At 49.9% G+C, this 16,978-nt stretch overlaps 2 protein-coding genes and 2 non-coding genes across 7 annotated transcripts; 3 read left to right on the top strand and 1 right to left on the bottom strand.

Moving 5' to 3' along the window:
* The first annotated feature begins 16 nt into the window (after positions 1 to 16).
* RACK1 (receptor for activated C kinase 1) lies at positions 17 to 4,519 on the top strand. Its single transcript, XM_061190165.1, has 8 exons — positions 17 to 247; positions 1,256 to 1,427; positions 1,963 to 2,110; positions 2,359 to 2,454; positions 2,878 to 2,988; positions 3,431 to 3,571; positions 3,938 to 4,048; positions 4,409 to 4,519. Exons 1-8 carry the CDS (start codon positions 139 to 141, stop codon positions 4,472 to 4,474), a joined length of 954 nt encoding a protein of 317 aa, XP_061046148.1. The 5' UTR covers positions 17 to 138; the 3' UTR covers positions 4,475 to 4,519.
* Positions 510 to 577, top strand: LOC133091607 (small nucleolar RNA SNORD95). Its single transcript, XR_009700941.1, has one exon. It is a non-coding gene; the product is annotated as a small nucleolar RNA SNORD95 (small nucleolar RNA).
* LOC133091596 (small nucleolar RNA SNORD96 family) lies at positions 1,720 to 1,798 on the top strand. Its single transcript, XR_009700931.1, has one exon. It is a non-coding gene; the product is annotated as a small nucleolar RNA SNORD96 family (small nucleolar RNA).
* An 856-nt stretch (positions 4,520 to 5,375) lies between the features above and the next one.
* Positions 5,376 to 15,228, bottom strand: TRIM41 (tripartite motif containing 41). 4 transcript variants are annotated; one of them, XM_061190140.1, is made up of 6 exons: positions 14,121 to 15,228; positions 10,289 to 10,384; positions 8,296 to 8,526; positions 7,725 to 7,747; positions 7,400 to 7,527; positions 5,376 to 6,975 (listed from the first exon to the last, which is right to left on the bottom strand). In XM_061190140.1, the coding sequence occupies exons 1-6, from the start codon at positions 14,928 to 14,930 to the stop codon at positions 6,371 to 6,373; spliced, it is 1,893 nt and encodes a 630-aa protein (XP_061046123.1). In that variant the 5' UTR covers positions 14,931 to 15,228; the 3' UTR covers positions 5,376 to 6,370. The 4 variants fall into 4 exon arrangements, with proteins under 4 accessions (XP_061046123.1, XP_061046124.1, XP_061046125.1 ...); XM_061190141.1 differs by having other exon boundaries at positions 6,876 to 7,015; XM_061190142.1 differs by lacking the exons at positions 5,376 to 6,975; positions 7,725 to 7,747 and having other exon boundaries at positions 7,450 to 7,527.
* Between the last annotated feature and the right edge of the window lie 1,750 nt (positions 15,229 to 16,978).

Below are 16,978 nucleotides of genomic sequence, written 5' to 3'. Positions count from 1 at the left end.
ATATTTCCGGTTCCGGCGCGGAGCTGCTCGCTCTTTTTCTCCGCAGGGCCGCGGCGGGAACGTGTGTGTGCGGGTCGTCTCTCCGAGCCATCCAGTTCCATCCTTGTCGCTGCGGTGACACCCGCACCCGCCGCCGTCATGACTGAACAGATGACCCTTCGTGGCACCCTCAAGGGCCACAACGGCTGGGTGACCCAGATCGCTACCACTCCCCAGTTCCCGGACATGATACTGTCCGCCTCTCGAGGTACGGCTGAGGTGCCAGGTAGAGGATTGAGGGGTAGGGGGCGTTGCGCGCGTCGCATGACTGGGCCCGTGGGCCGCGAGGTGGGGTGTGAGTTGACCCGTGCCTAGGTGTCAGCACGGCTAAACCCGTGAGGCGTCCCCACTTTGCAGACTCCGAAACACGGATGGCTGCCGGGAGGGTTGCACGGTTGGGGGCTTTTTAAAAATCTCTGGCCCACTAACCCGCGTGTGTGGCTGTGTGCCCAGGAGCCTACGGGTCGGGCGGCGCGGTGATGATCCCAACATGCCATCTGAGTGCCCATGCTGAAACCCAGAGGCTGTTTCTGAGCTGCCGCCCGGCCGTCTACTCGGTGGGAAGTGGGGGGGACTCCACTGAGAACCTCGTGACACCAGTCTCAACGGCTAACCCGGGTCTGCCCATTCTGCTCTGGGTTTTTCTTATTCACTGTGTACCTGGTTGCGTTTGGAGAATTCTTGTGCCTTGCGTTTGCGCCCACGCTATTTAAAAATGGATCATCTAAGGCTAGGATCATGTCTGGCACTTACTAGGAAAGCTTGTTGAGTGGAACACGTTGCAGGGAAAGCATGCAGTCCTGTAGCGCCTAAAGTGACTCCTAATTCCAGCACTTCTTGCAGCCCTCAGCAGTAGTCTCTGGAGGCCCACAGCTAGTCTTCCCACACCCAGGCTGCTGTGTTCATGCATTAGACCTCAGAAAATACTTAAAATAGATGTTGAATTGGTCTGAATCTCCAAAAGGGGCATCCATAACCTGGTAAAGTTCCACACACCTGAGTTAAATTCTCAGGGTACCACTTCTACTTGACTCTTGAATAGAGTCACTTGGATTTGGCTAGTAACTGCACTCATAGCCTGTAGTTCCCCTACCCCCTAAATGCCCTTAATTTATCTTGTGAGCCCACCAGTCACCTTGAGGCATTATCCAGTAGGTCAGAGGGTGGGCTGTGGGGTTTCTCACTGGGTTTTCTTTACTGTTTTACCTGCCCTTAGACAAGACCATCATCATGTGGAAGCTGACCAGAGATGAGACCAACTACGGTATCCCACAGCGTGCTCTTCGGGGTCACTCCCACTTTGTTAGTGACGTGGTCATCTCCTCAGATGGCCAGTTTGCCCTCTCAGGCTCCTGGGATGGAACCCTTCGCCTCTGGGATCTCACAACGCAAGTAGCTGCTCTGGGGCACTGGGGGAAAGCTGGGTAGAAATGAGGTAGATAATATCTGGAAGTGGTTTCCCAGGGGTGATTGGGTTCATTGTGGGAACTATAAGGCAGAGAATATCTGGAGAAGATAGTTGTGGTTGCTTGGCCACCCTCCTTGTTTTTAATGTTATACAGAATTGCTGAGGAGTGGTCTGGTTGAGCAGTTTTATCAGATATTGCACTTCGGAGTAGGCAAAGTTTGACCGTGTTGTGTGCTGGTAGCTCAGTCTTTGGATGGTCAGGCATAACGGAGGATCCTGGTGATGAGAGGTGACATTGTCAGCCAATCCCCACATGGGAGTGAGGACATGTCCTGCAATTCTGAAGGGATTCTCTGGCATATTCTCGGCCAAGGGCCTGCTGTTATCAAAGCCATGTCCAGGGTTGTGTGAGTGATGCCACTCCACTGGGAGAGGAACCAGGCCAGGGAAACAGTCTGACTGTGTAAGAATGTTTGCAAAGTCAGTCTAGAGAGTAACCACGTCCTTCCTCTCAGGGGCACTACCACGCGCCGATTTGTAGGCCATACCAAGGATGTGCTGAGTGTGGCCTTCTCTTCTGACAACCGACAAATTGTCTCTGGCTCCCGAGATAAAACCATCAAGCTATGGAATACTCTGGGTGTATGCAAATATACTGTCCAGGTAACGTGAAGGCACGTGTAGGGAGCACATGTTGAACACTTTTCTCCCACCCTTCTTAATGGTGCCTTTATACGGTGATTTCAAGCCTCATCTGGAACCTAAAGGGGTTCTGTCAATCTTAAAGGTTTGGGTTCTGAAGGTATGAATACAAGACTGTCAACATACATCCCATGTAACTGAGGGGAGGGGTGGGAGTCTAGAGTTTCATGGGACAAGACAGTTTCTCATTTCCTTTCCATCCTTTGCAGGATGAGAGCCACTCAGAGTGGGTGTCTTGCGTCCGCTTCTCGCCCAACAGCAGCAATCCCATTATTGTCTCCTGTGGCTGGGACAAGCTGGTCAAGGTGAGCTTGGACCCAGGGTGTAAGGCCTTTACCAACCAGAATGTGTTCCCACTGCCTCCCAGTTGGTCACTCTGAAAGCTTTGTTCCTCCACTGACCATTTCCTTCTTGATATTTTCTCATTACAGGCCATTAAATTTTGACATTTGGTCTGAAGTAGCTAATTGGGAACCCAGAGTCCCTTGTAAGATGGCAACACAGAAAGCTTTTTTTTTTTTTTTTTTTTTTTTCCAGTTTCAATCCTCATTGTCCTTACGTGGCCAAGACAGATTCTTTGACCTTTTTTTGTTACTGATAGAATGGAAATTGGCTATCCTATCGAGGAATACTTTTAAGCACAGTGCCATGCCTTTTATTTGAGCTGAGCCCTCTTGACCCTGATGGATCCCCAGGCCAGGTTCTTCACCTATGACCCACAATTTCAGGTATGGAACTTGGCAAACTGTAAGCTGAAGACCAATCACATTGGCCACACAGGCTACCTGAACACTGTGACCGTCTCTCCAGATGGATCCCTCTGTGCTTCTGGAGGCAAGGTATTCAGAGGCCAGGAGTCTCCTACTCAGTGGGGGACAGTGACTTAGAATACCTAAGATAATGCAATAGCAATTTAAGAGTAAATGTTTCTGAAGAACATTCTGAAAATGACGATACGGTAGATACGGTATGCTCTTTAAAAGAGATCGTTTTTTGTGAAGCTGGTTTCTTAAAGCTGCTGATGAGATTAGGATCCTGTGTTTTGGGAGCTTATAGTAATGCATTTTGAAGTTGTCAGAGACTCTTGATAGGGTTAGTGAGGTGTCATGTATTAAAGGAAAAGCATACAGAGATAAATGTTGATACTTGAGAAATTGGCTTTTGGGAGGTCAGGGTACTGTGATAAGCAGTTAAGAATTAAGGCAGAATCTTGAGACAAGGTGGGTGGGATTAACATCCCGAAGAAGTCACATTGCCCTGACTCGTTCCTTGTCCACCCAGGATGGCCAGGCCATGTTGTGGGACCTCAATGAAGGCAAGCACCTTTACACGCTAGATGGTGGGGACATCATCAATGCCCTGTGCTTCAGTCCCAACCGCTACTGGCTCTGTGCTGCTACGGGCCCTAGCATCAAGATCTGGGTGAGTGTGGGCTGCAGTTGAGGCCAGATACCTGGCTCTGCAAGCCCCGGCAATGTTATTTCCCAATGTGTCATCTGGCTCACTGGTGGGATTTGAACTTCCTGAACAACTGAACCATCACACTGCCAGTGGATACCTGAGAAGAATGAGTAAAACTTCTTGGGATTGGGATTTGCAGTGGTGGGAGATCTTTGCCTACTAAAAAAGGATGACCAAGTGTAGCAATTTACTCAGCCTCAGCAGCTGTCCCTAAGGGGGCAAAAAAATCATTCTCTTTTGAGAATTACTGAATTACAGATGAAGGAGGCTTTTGAGAGTGGCACTGAAGTGCTGAGTGTCCTCACCCTGGTTTTACCCCTTCCCCAGGACTTGGAGGGCAAAATCATTGTAGATGAACTGAAGCAAGAAGTTATCAGTACCAGCAGCAAGGCAGAGCCGCCTCAGTGTACCTCTCTGGCCTGGTCTGCTGATGGCCAGGTAAGTGGGTCTGTCCTCAGGTGATTCACCTTTTAACCTTTCTCACTTTCTGCCTGTCAGCCATTTACAAAACCAGTGTCTTTAACATAAGTAAAATGATTGCTTACTGTCATTCTACTGACACAGCGTCAGTAGGAAGATTGTGGTCCATGGGGCAGTGGTTACCTGTCTTCAATTAAGACCTTGATTAACTTGGCCATTTTACAAACCTGTGAGTGCTTACTGCCAGCTGTTGCTTCCTCTAGGAATCGATAATCACCCGTGAATAGTGGGTGATTAAAAAGAAGGGCCATCTTTGTTGCACTAGCAGGACTGTAGAATTCCATGGCTCTGACTTAACCTGTCATTTCTCCCTTGCAGACTCTGTTTGCTGGCTACACAGACAACCTGGTGCGAGTGTGGCAGGTGACCATTGGCACCCGCTAAAAACATGGGAGAACTTTAAAAATTAAAAAAACTGGTTTTCTTTTATAGTGTCTTCTCTGAAAACTTCCTGAAACTCATCAGGTTTGTGCAGTCTGCATCAGATTGGGGCTCTGGTTAAAAGGGTTTCGCTTTTCTTGTTTTAATCCTGTAAGGCAGCACTCCCCAACCTTTTTGACAGCAGGGACTTGTTTCATGGAAGACACTTTTTCCACGGACCAGGGTTTGGGGAGAGGTTGGTGGTTTGGGCGGTAATGTGAGCAATGGGGAGCAGCAGACCAAAGCTTCCTTGCTTGCCCGCCACTCACCACAGGCTGGGGACCCCTGCTTTAAGGCAAGGCAACTCACCAGAAGAGCTGCTGCGTAATGACTCTTTTTCACTCCATATAATTGAAGATTTAAAATAGTGTGGGATAGTCTGGAGGTGTTAATAAATACAATCACAGAGATGGCTTTTCCTCAGGTGGCAGCTAAATGACAAATGTGCAGCATACTGAGGTCTCTTACATATACCCTCCAACTCATAATGGCAATGAGTCTTTTCTTTGACTTCAATTTAGTGGGACTTCAACTAGATATAATGACATATAAAAGGACTTTGGAGATGTAGTGTGCCTGAGTCTTGGGCTTGAGGGCCATGGTATGGTATAAAGTCTCATAGCAGTGGTAGAAAAGAAGTGGCAAATGATCTTCAAGTAGGTATTCTGAGGGGCCTGCCAGTAACAGGCTAGGCAGGGCATTCAAATGGAGGGGGTTAAGATTTATACCTCAGTCTGTTGAAACAGAATCACACCTGATAGGGAAGGTACAATTAATCTGTCCTCCATTAGGTGGCATCTCCTTACTTTATACTTTTCTAAAGGAGTGGACTCCACAAAAGCAGCAAATAAACTTTTTATTTCCGCAACACAACCCATCTTCCCTTTCCCCCAGGAGCATAAATTGACCTCAGCCATCAAAGCAGAGGACAAAAGCTGATAAGTGACAGAAGGCAAAGGGTTACTAGAAAAATAGATTCTGCCCAAGGCCCTCCTCCCAGGGATTCAAATCCCTGTCCCCAGGCTCCCCTCCAGGGCTCACCAAATGGAGGGAACTAAGCACAAGAAGAGAGGCTGGAAACCTGACAAAAGGAACTCCACTGAACAAAAGGGAAAGGAGCCTGGCAGTGAAAAGACCTGAGGGTTTGGGGAGGGGAGGAGCTTTGCTCCTAGATTAAGTGCTGAAAAAAAGGAAGGGGGGGAAGGAATAATTTATTGGGTGATGTGATTTATGTAGTTTCGATCATGTCGACTATTCCAGATCTCTCACTGAAGCTAAATTCTGGCCAGTCCATGGAGGTAGAAATTGGGGATGGAAGGAAAATTAGAATCCTTCCTACTTCCCCCAGAGAGTAGACTGTTTATTATCCAGGTCTACCCTTTTCCCAGCCTGCCTCCCCCAAAAAAGCTTCCAAATCCCTTAGCTAAAATTTGCATCAGAAAATGGAATTGGAATGAGGGCTGTCATGAGTCTTTCCCAAGTCCTCCAGTCTCAGAACTGACATGAAAGTTGAACAGGGATGGGGAAAGGGACGTTTATAATGAGATTACAATCTCCCCTCATCCCCTACTCAAAAACTCAGATCCCTGGGCAGAGGGAGGGAGGGAAGACCAGGCAGCTGTTCTCATCAGGGACCCATGCAGACCTGCTGGACAGACAAGAGTAGGTGAGAAGACTGAGCTGGAGGCTAGGGGAGTTCATTAGGCTCCTAGAGGGAGAAGCAGGGGCCTGGGGTCAAGGAGGAGCATGAAGCAACGCAGTAACAGAGGAGCCTTTGAGCTCCCAAACTTATGGGCTGCTTTCCACCACCACCCGCCCCCCCAGTGCTAACCAGAGGGGCCCCTGCGGGTGGCAGGTTGATCAAGGGCAGAGCTTGATACGGGTACCCTTGGAGAGCACCCGGAAGAAAGGGAAGACACGCTCGCCCAGGAAGGCAGCCGAAAAGGTGTGCACGTGAGCCAGAGTCTCTGCATTGTAGAAGCCCAGGCGCCCGGCCTCATAGTCCAGGTACACACCAAAGCGCCTTGGTTTCTCACTTGGGCTCAGCAGTGTCTGCTCCGTTGAGCTCTGTGCCTGGTAGCGTTTGCCATTGGTGCCCACACACCACACTTCCCGCTGGAGCAGGGGCTGCTGGGGTAGGTGGAGCCGGCGGCGGCGGTGGTGATGGCGAGAGGAGGAGCTGGCATCACCGCTGCCCACAGAGGACCCCCCAGAGCCCACCTTCTCCTTATGATGGGTTGATTCACGGGCAGCACCCACTGCCCAGCCCCGCCGCCCGCCCACCTCTACCTCCCAGTAGTGCCGGCCAGAGCGGAAGCCCTGGGCCCCCAGCACGCAGCAGTCTGCAGAGAAGCGCTTGGAATGGTCAGCAACCTCCTGCCGCCGCTCTGCCAGGCGGACCCCCCGGCGGTCAGGGGACAGCATCAGGGCCGGGTGAGCCGTGTCAGGGTCCAGCGTCAGGTCCACTTGGGAGGAGGGAGGACAAATACGCCAAGGCTGCAACGACTGTTCCCCATTAGCAGCTAACTCCAAGGTTTGGCCTTTTCTGCTGCCCTTCCCTTCACCTCTCTCCCTCCCCACCATCCAGCTGTCCTCAGCTCCCCACCCCAACCTAGAGTCCAGGCTCAAGTTCCTAGGGGCTCCCCTTCTTTCCCCACTCTGTTTTCAGGACACCAGACAGGTTTTCCCTCTGGCCCCAGCTCTTATTCCCCAACACCTACCTGGGCTAGGACAAAAGCTACTCTTGGCTTGAAGCCCCCCCAGTTGGCCTACCTGTATCCTGCTCCATCTCAGCACCCACTATTCCCCCAGGGCCCAACTTCCCTCAGAACCCAATCTCAGGTATGTGAAGAAAAAGGCAAAGGAAGGTCAAACACATGACCTCCCTACCTCGGGCAGCCTGACAGAACATCCGGCTCATTTTCCTCACGATGGCGTCTGTCAGGAAGTCATGGCTATGGGGTTGACACGGGTCAGGGGACCAGACCTCCGGGGGCTGCAGCTGTACCTCTTCACACCTGGAGGAAGGGGACCGGGCAGGGGGTGGGACCATGGTATTCCCAAAGGGAAGAGCAGAAGCTGAGGGGAAGGAGAGGGTCCAGGAGGCAGAAACTCGGGTCCTGGGGAAGGAAGGAGAGGAGCAGGATATCCAAGAGAGGCAGGGATGGGGAACCAGATGCCACTGGGTCACAAAGGATAAAGGGTGGGAACACACCTATTGAAAGTCTCCTTGATGTCCTGGGAATAACAAAAAGAGGGAGAGGGAGAAAGAGACAAAGAGAGAGTCAGCTGCACAGGGATGGCTCCCTTCTCCCCATCTGATTCCAGCCAGAGAAAGAACTGAACTTGAACAAGGGAGTGAGAAAAAGGACACAAGGCCCTCAATAAACATGCATCCATCTCAACCACCCCTATGCCTCCGTATGCCTAACTTAACTCATCCTGCTGTGAGCCCAATAGAATTGTCAACCCCAGTAAAAGAATTTTCACAATATGACTTGGTCATGTTTTTCAGGATGTCACTGTCAAAAATTCTTTCCTCAACTCGTAAAACCCTCCTTCTACGAACTGAATCTTCGTTCTTTTCATTGCGTATAATCAACACACACACCACATTTGGCATCAACTACTCTGCAGCCTCAAAAACCTTTTGGTCTTCAGGTTAAATCATTGTGGGTTCCTCCCAATGAGAAGAGAGGCAGCTCTGGACAGGTGTTTGGTAAGCACCGCCTGACAGAGCAGACACAGGGTTCTGGAGGGTGGACAGGGAAGGGGCCATTGCTCACCTGGAGCAGCCGCAGGCCCCCCTGCTGGCTCCGCTCCTGGGCCTCAGCCAGCAGGCGGCTCAGCTGGGCAGCCTGCTCGGAGAGGCGGCTGGCCGCTGCTCCCGCGCGCCCCAGCTGAGCTTCGTGCATCTCTCGGAGGCGCCGCTCTAGCCCTGCCTGCTCTTCGGCCAGAAACCGTGTCAGCCGCCCAAATTCTGAGGCCACAGCTGCCAGCTCTGACTTCATCTGGCTCTGGGATGATGCAAAGGGGATGGTGGATACCACCTCAACACACAGAAACATAAACCTCCAATTTTGCAACTGTTGCCCCTCAATCCAGGGCAAAGGAGCCCTACATTCTGAATGGAAAAAGGGCCCTGTCCCCTTCCCCATCTCCTGGCTTTAGCAGGCACCACTTCCATGCTCCTGGCACACTGGTCCCAAACTCACCAACCACTGCCTGCAACACTTATCTCCACCCTGGCTACCTAACTTGACTCGTTCTTCAGGTCTAAGCTTAAACGTTCCTAAGAGAAGTATCTCTTCCAGATCTAAATCAGGACCACCCTCATAAATATCATTGTATCTCCTCATGGCATATATCTCAATTTGAAATGTTGTATTTACAGTGGAGTATCTTTTAACATTGTCTTCACCCACTTCTCTATAAGCGCTGTTGCCACAGGGTCCTCAGACCCTGGCAAAGTGCCAACCACAGAGTAGGTGCTGGTAAGAAGTTTTCGAAATGAATAAAAAATTCAGGAATCAAGATATGAAATTAGGGTCCTGGCTATACCACTAATGACCTTGGGAAAGTCACCCAATCCTTCTAGATCAGGAGTCAGCAAACTTTTTCTGTAAAGGGTCAGATAATATTTTACACTTTATGGGCCAAGAGGCAAAATCAAGGATATTATTATGTAGGTAACTTCGATATGTAATGAGAGAAAACCTCTGCCCATTCCCACCCCTTCTGCCTGAGGTGGACAATCCCAGATGATAGGCGCACTTTTCGCCCAGATATAAGCTGGAGACATTCTTAGGAAAAAGAGTAACAGGCCAGAGTGGGGAGGAAAGTCCTGGCTGGCCAAGTGGGTGAAGGAAATAGTCAGTTCCACTCTCTGTCCCAGTGAAACTCAGATCCTGACACCTCTGCACTCCAGGAGCCCAAAAGTCTCAAGTTGGGCAGCTGGCTAGAAGCAAGATAACTCCCCAACTCCCAGACTCAGATTTCACCACTCGGTGCCTAGCAATTGCCAGCAACAGAGTCCCTAATGTGTAGGTGGCAATGAATGAGCACGGGCCCTGGGAAGTGGCAAGGCTCAGCCACCCTGTCAGGGTGGCAGGCATTGGAGGGATGGGGGAAGAGGACAGACAGAAAGGATGCCCTGGCTTGGTCTCTGGCTTGGTCTCCAAAGCTCAGTGCCGGGCCATTCCACTGCCTCCCGGCCTTACAAAAAGAGGCAGAGGTAAGGGGTGGGAATTAGGGGGGAAATATCTAAAAATACTCCTTAGGGAGGGGTGAGCAATAATAAAAAAAAGGCTGAGAAACACCGGACTAGAAGATATTAGGTCTCTGCAGTGCTAACATTCCTCCCCTCATGCTCAGGGCTGCTTTGCCCACCATTTGCCATCTATCCTGGAACCTGGAGCTTCTCTGATAGCTGGTATCTGAATTTTGCCTTGCCCTCTTCTGCCCTCTGTGTTATCTGGTGTGGTGGGCACAGCAGTATGGGGCAGCAGCTCTTGGGTTAGGTGTCGGGTGGTAAACCTGCTCTGCAGCCTTGGGCCAGGCACCAACCCTCTCCCAGCTAAACCTGTTTCACTCCATTTTGGAACCTAGGAACAAACATGCCTCTTGATCCACTAAGGCCTCTCTCTCCTCACAACCCTGGGAAGGTGTCTACCTCTCTCCCAGGCCTCGGCTGCCCCTCTTCAGCGGATCCAGTCACCCCTTGTGAGAGCCCATCTTCCCTGCTCTGACCACAGAGCCCTGTCAAGGACATTCACTCACCTTCAACTCTGTCACCCGCCTCTCCTCCTTGGCCTTCATCTTCTGCACAGCCTCCAAGTGCTTCCTCAGTGGTTCCACATGCCCCTGCAGTTTGGCCTAAGGAAACGGGGAAAGGAAGATTAGAGGCCTGGGATGCGAGAGGCACCTGCTCTCAGAGCCCACATACCCCATTCTCCCATTTGGGGTTGGGGCTCAAGGCCTGATCACCATCACAGGTATCAAAGGAGCATCACACTCCCTTCCTCCCCTTTCTTCTCTTCAGATGATGACAAAGGCCTCCAACCCTCCACCCGCTCTCATGAACAAAGCCCTGGGTGTGCTCTGAAGGTAGGATCCTGGGGCTTCCCAGGCGGTCCAGCAGTTAAGACTCCACACTTCCACTGCAGGGAGCGAGGGTTCGATCCCTGGTCAGGGAACTAAGACCCCGCATACCGTGCAGCGCAGCCAAAAAGTAAAAAAATTAAAATTAAAATTAAAAACAAAGGTAGGATCCTGATGACTACATAGCCCCACACTCAGAGTTGGAGTAAACCTGGCTTGAGCCCCTCACCACACAAAGTCCTTCCATATGAATGTTCCTACCTATAGTCCCTTCTCCCTCATAAGCAATCTTTCTCGTAATTTTCATCTCTAAATACTTTTCTGATGATTTTACGCCTGTGCTAAAAATCTTTCAACAGTTCTCCATGACTTGCAAAATATGAGGCTCTCATTGCTCCTTCATTTCTAGCCTCCCCTCCTACACCTCCCCTCCTACACCCCCTCAACATAGACTCTTAGTTTTAGTCACATAAAACTTGTCTTTTCCTGAGTATAATTCCATACCTTTATCCATGCTGTTCCCTCTGCATGGGACTGCCCTTCTACACTTAGCCCAAGGCATTCTTCCTTTAAAACCCAGCTACCTGACCATGCCTCTGATGGTCCCCAACTTCCTCTGTGATCCCAAGGAACATGAATACACCTTTACAATACTGCAATCATTTACAAGTGTGCTGCCCCCAGGACACACAGGCTCATGGCAGCAGGAACCCCGCTTTACTTACTGTAATTTCTATGCTTCTCTGTCCACTGGCTTTCTCTCCTACTGTTACTTGCTAAATGAAAAACAAATACCCTCTCCTCCTAAAGTTTTAACTCTCTCAGCAGATATGCTCTTGAGCTCTGTGTTCTAATCATCTGTAGCAGAATCTTTTGCTTTAAAGGGCTGTTAGACTAGAATGGATGAGATAAGCCCGACTTTTGTGCTCTTTCCTTTTTTATGCCATCTACTTCTTCTGCCTTTCTCCCTCCTTTTCCTTGAGGGGTAATACAGCGTAGAAGAGCTCAAGCCTAGACTCTGATCTGAACCTGAATGCAGCCCAAGGCAAGCCATGCTTCCGGTTTCCTCATCTCAAAAAGGGAACTGGGAATAACACAATCTACCTCACAGACACTATGCTTAGCACAGTGTCTGGCACGGAGCAAAAGATCAGTACTAAATGTTATCTAGAATTCCCTACCCAAGCCTAAGCTGCCAACGACAGCCTGATAATGACCCTTGATCTAAAGAGGTGAGTGTCCCAGAGCACAAAAGGTAGTTGTTGCACAGGTTAACTGGTCAAAGAAAAAAATCATAATAAAATTACAATCAATCCATAACATAAAAATAACATAAACTACACAAAATTTTGCCTTTTGCTATTACTGTCTACTTTTCTCCACAATAATTTCAACTCTATTAAGTCAGAATTCATGATGCATAAACTTCTCATTTAATATTTTTCCTAAATTGTTGACAAAAAATTCATACACACAAATCCAAATAGAGTGCCATTTAAGAGAAAGTTTCAAAAACGTTTAACTTTTTTGAAGCTTTATTTATACATCATTTGTGCATTATTACCTATTCAGTAAGGAAATATCTCTACAAGACAACACTGTGCCAAGCTAATGCTAGTTAGTGTACATATCTGAAAAGAAACTACCTGCCTGTAAAATACCCTGTAAGTTAGAAAGGGAGTCACTCAAATTAGTTTGACATAATAAAACTTATGTATTTGCATTTGCTGATCAGATTATTTGTGTCTATGTGGCCTCTCCAAATTGCACAGCTCTACTGGCCTGGCATTCAACAGCTACGGCTAACACAAATTAAAATCCAGTTTCAGAAGCTCTTCAGAAGAGTTCTGGAAGGGGAAGGTGGAGAAGGGGTGGAATGCCCATGGATATTCCGCCCTGGGATCCAGTTAACAAAGTGACTGCACATTGTGTGACGAGTACAATTAACTAGAAACTGAAGGGATACAAAATGGAAGGACAGAAGGAGCTCACAATCTCCCCTAATAATGTAGGGCCTAAAAGGCAGGCGGTATTACCAGTTCAGTGATTCCCATACTAGCTTGGGCTTTCTAAAGATATTCTCCCTGTCACTGATTCAGAATCTCTAACGGTAGGGCGCACTGTACTTTTGAAAACCTCCACTAATAATTGGGACAATCAGCCACGTTTGACAATCACTGTGTGCAAGGAATAGTTACTTGTCATGAGGGGTGTAGGTTTGTGTTAGCTGTATGTATCACTCACAGCTGAGAAGCTCTAGACAGCTCACTCTAAAACTGGGGTAATTATCATTTAATACCTAAACGTTACTGTAGGAATCAGGGAAAGGTGTGAAAACACAAGTCATAAAACAAAAAAGCTCTGTGCAGACTACATAGAAGAAGCTACCCTCTCCTCCTGGTTCCACTGCTACAAACCCATCTGGGCCTTTGCTAAATAATGTTATTTCTACTGGTTGTCTCACACACAAATCTCCTTTATCTGTGTCCAAAGAACCAGGATCAGAAGTAGGAGGCAAGATATTAACTAAACTAGAATCAGACTCCAAGAAGAAAAGTCACATGTCAGAAAAGTCAAACAAACAACAGATATCCAAACGGCGGTGACGCTGTTAACAGTATAGGCCAGGGCGGGGGGTGGTCATAACCAAGTCCATCAGTCACTAGTAGCTGTGTGGCCCTGTGTATATTACTTAAATCTCTCTGTTTCCCAATCTGTAAAACAGGAATACAAACCATATCAAACTCACAGGGTTGTTCTGAGTTTTAAATGAGACAGTCCATGAAAAGTGCTCAGTACAGTGCTGGGGTACATACTAAGAAATTAAAGTTCAAAGACATTCAGAGACTAAAAGCCAGGTCTTCTGACTTAAAAACCTCTCCCTTTTTTCTGAATTCCCAGGAAAGGTAAGAAGCCCTGGCCACTACACCAGAATGATGCAGATCCAAGGAGAGAACCAAGCCGTATCTTGGAGTGGGTGGGGAACCCCTGAGAAAGCAAGTGAGCAGCATATGGGTCTGATACGAGTAGTCAATACTACATTCCTGCTCCTCAAAGCCCCTTCTTATTTGAGCCCCAAGTTCTTTGCATTTCTAGGGGTTTTAGTCATTTAGTCATTTAGACATTTAAGAGTCACCCAGAGTTAAATGAGACTGGTAGTAAAGCCCTAGGGGCTTGTCACTTGCATTCCTATTACTTAGGGACAGTGGGAGTGTAAAAGAGCAGTGGCTTTTCCCCAGAAGACAAAGCCCAGAGATATGGCATCATCAATTTTGCCAGATCTCCTTTGAAGAAGCCAGTCTTCCCTGGTCTCCTTCACTGTGTCTACTTTGTCTGTGTCCAGGATCCTTCTCACTCTAACCCATCCTGGTGCCAGTAAGTGCTTAGGTAAGGAGAATCAGCTCAACAGTACATGAGGTACTTCGGGGGGCGGGGGGGAAGACATGTTTCCTTTTCCCAGCTCCTACTTCCTCTCCACCCCCACTAAACTCCCATCTTCTACTTCTCTCACCTTGTACTCCTGCACCACCTCCTCCAATGGCACCACGCTGTGCTGTTTGTGGCTCCTGGATTCTCGGCACACCACACAGATAGCTTCTTCATCCACCTCGCAAAAGAGCTTCAGGGCTTCTTGGTGTTTGGGACAAATGCCCTGCTCGTTCCCACGGCTCCCTCGACCAGGGGTTGGGTGCATCTGCCGAATCACCTGGACCATGTTGGCCAGCTGCAGGTTGGGGCGGAAGCTCCGCCTGGGAAAGCTCTTGCGGCACTGGGGGCAGGTGAAGCACCTCCGAGGGGCTGGAGGCGGGGGCAGTGGGGTGACGGGATCCAGCTCCTCTTCCTCGTCCTCCTCCAGCACTTCCTCTTCATCCTCCTCATCCTCCCCCCTCAGGTCCCCCTCCACGTTCCCCAAGTAGTAGTCCAGGTCTTCCTCCTCGTCCTCCTCCTCCCACACGTAGTCCATGTTTTCCCAGTTGGACCCGCCCATACCACTGGTCCAGAACACACCCTCCTCTTCCTCCTCGACTTCCTCCTCCATGTCGCCCTCATAGTCTTCATCCCGCATGGGGGTGTCCCACCCCCCACCGGCCCCCACAGCCTCCACTTCCTCCTCCTCTCCGTCCTCCTCCTCTTCCTCCCGGTCTAACTCATCCCTGTCCTCTTCATCCTCCCCTCCCCACAGTTGGGTTACACACACTCGGCAGAAGTTGTGCCCGCAGCCGATGGACACAGGGTCCGTGAAGTAATCGAGGCAGATGGCGCACACCGCCTCCTCCTGAAGGGTCTGCACAGGGTTGGGTGCCATGGCAACGGCAGCCATCTTAGTGTCCAGTCAGCCAGTGTAGACGGGCGGTGGGGGGGTGGGGGGCGGGGGGGGTCTTCACTCTCAGACGCCCTGACGACCCAGCCCCACCCCCAGCCCTGCTTCTCCACACCTTGCCTCAAGCGCAGCCAGAGAAATGTCCTCCCGACAACCCACCCCTCCGCACAGAGTTCCCTACTCCCAGACGACAACCGTGTCCCTGAGAGGGGAGGGGACACAGCTGAGCGCTACCGCCAAGTCCCTCAGGTGGCCCTGAGTGCAAATCTACCCCAAAGCTACCTTGGCCTCCTCATAAACCCCCGCCCCTCCTCACTTCCTGGCTCCGCCCCCTCATTTCCGTCCCCCCAACACTTCCGGTGCTGCGAGCCACCCAAGCTCGCGAGTTCCATCCGCGCTCACGCTACATCCCTTTCTACCCCTCTCCCCACCCTTACCCGCCCCGGGCCCCTGGGTGACAGGAAACGGTGAGAAGACGCTCTAACAGGCACTCGGGAACAGGGCGGGAGACCTAGAAAGACGGAGGCGCACGCCTCTGTGATGCGAGGGAGCAGGGAACGCAGACGAAACAGAAAGCCCGGCCTCCCCCATCGCCCGCCACTGGGGATAAACTTCGGGGGACGGTGGAAGGGCTTGGCGCCCGTCTGCTCTTGGTGCTATGACCGCATCGGCCCTGCGCCATCCTACCGACCGGACACGGAGAACTGCAGCAGGGACTCCGCACCGCCGATGCCGGAAGCGGAGGGGCGGCGGTCGGTGAGCGCCCCGAAGTACTTCCGGCCCTTCTAGGCGAAGGACTTCGTTGTTTGAGGGCTCTGAGCGTCCCTCCGAGACTAGGGGGCGGGGCCTGCAGAAGTGCGGTGGAGGTGGGACTGGAGACCCTCCCCCTCCTCCTCCCCTCTGTAGTTGGCATTTCCACACCCATTTTAGAAACTGCCGTCGGTCACTATCGCATCGTTTAGATGAACTTTCCTAATTGCCATCAGTAAAGGAACGGTTGCAAATCATGACATGCACATTCACACAGTGGAACACTTTAGATATAAAAAGGGAATCCTCTTCAAAATGTACAGTATTCTGAAGTGAAAAAAGCAAGGTGCTGAATAGTGTGTAGAGTATATCTGTAAAAAATGGGGGGGAATAGGATGTTAAATGTATGTAATAGCTTTATAGTCTTGTGTTTACTCATAAAGTAAGGGCAGTTGTTCCTATCTCAGAGAGTTTAGTGAAATTAATGTAATGCAAAGCTGTTAGAATGTTGCTTAGCACGTGGTAAGTGAGATGCAAGGTTTAGCTACCCATTATTATCATCGTCGTCGTCTATCTCTGGAAGAATACTAGCTTCTCTGGGAAGTCTGAGGAACCAGGATAGGAAGGACACTTTTCCGTACATGTCGTTGTGTGTCTTTTGAATTTTGAACCATGTCAATGTATTGCCTTAAAGAAAAAAAAAAAGTGTTTTTTTTTTTCCCCAAGTGCTGTCGATTCATTTAACACTTTCTGAGCTGTGCACCACGCGTGCTCCACGCGCAGAATACCTCGAGGTCTGTCTTCGTGGAGTCGCAGTCTAAGAGCAGGGACTCAGACTGGGTTTTCGGAATTGATTTTACTTGAGAGAATCCTAGGGGGCATGTATAACGGTATCAGTAAAGATACTGCTGTGGTACTCAGAGCAACTCTGCCAAATAGATTATTTGTGCAATGGAAATAATACTTGATGCTTTAAATATATATATATATCGCTTAATTAAAAATTAAAAAAAAAAACTGCGGGGAAAGTTACAGGACCTATATCCATGTACAGAATCCCCAGCGAGTGTCGGACGCTGCGCGATGCCAGGGCTGGGCATGCAGAATTGACCCTGATCTCGAGGCCCTTCCCGCCTCTTGGGGAAGCTCCAAATGGACGTGCTTTCTAAAGTGGTGGTCCGAACGCGCCAAAACCACGAATCCTCGTGCGTGAACTGTACTAGGCCGTGCCGGGAGCTGCGAGCGCTGCTGTGGCAGAGAAATGGGGCCACAAGACCTGAACACAGTTCAGCCGGCCC

Source organism: Eubalaena glacialis, chromosome 4 (genome assembly GCF_028564815.1).
Source record: "Eubalaena glacialis isolate mEubGla1 chromosome 4, mEubGla1.1.hap2.+ XY, whole genome shotgun sequence".
NCBI classification, from domain to species: Eukaryota; Metazoa; Chordata; class Mammalia; order Artiodactyla; family Balaenidae; genus Eubalaena; species Eubalaena glacialis.
This window is presented reverse-complemented; position numbering and strand designations above follow the sequence as displayed.

Coding starts and splice junctions, on each gene's coding strand:
- RACK1 (XM_061190165.1), top strand. CDS start 139: ATGACTGAACAGATGACCCTTCGTGGCACCCTCAAGGGCCACAACGGC. Junction 248..1,255: donor GATACTGTCCGCCTCTCGAG/GTACGGCTGAGG, acceptor ACCTGCCCTTAG/ACAAGACCATCATCATGTGG. Junction 4,049..4,408: donor CCTGGTCTGCTGATGGCCAG/GTAAGTGGGTCT, acceptor TCTCCCTTGCAG/ACTCTGTTTGCTGGCTACAC.
- TRIM41 (XM_061190140.1), bottom strand. CDS start 14,930: ATGGCTGCCGTTGCCATGGCACCCAACCCTGTGCAGACCCTTCAGGAG. Junction 10,385..14,120: donor AGGTGGTGCAGGAGTACAAG/GTGAGAGAAGTA, acceptor CCGTTTCCTTAG/GCCAAACTGCAGGGGCATGT. Junction 7,748..8,295: donor GGGGCCTGCGGCTGCTCCAG/GTGAGCAATGGC, acceptor TGTTATTCCCAG/GACATCAAGGAGACTTTCAA.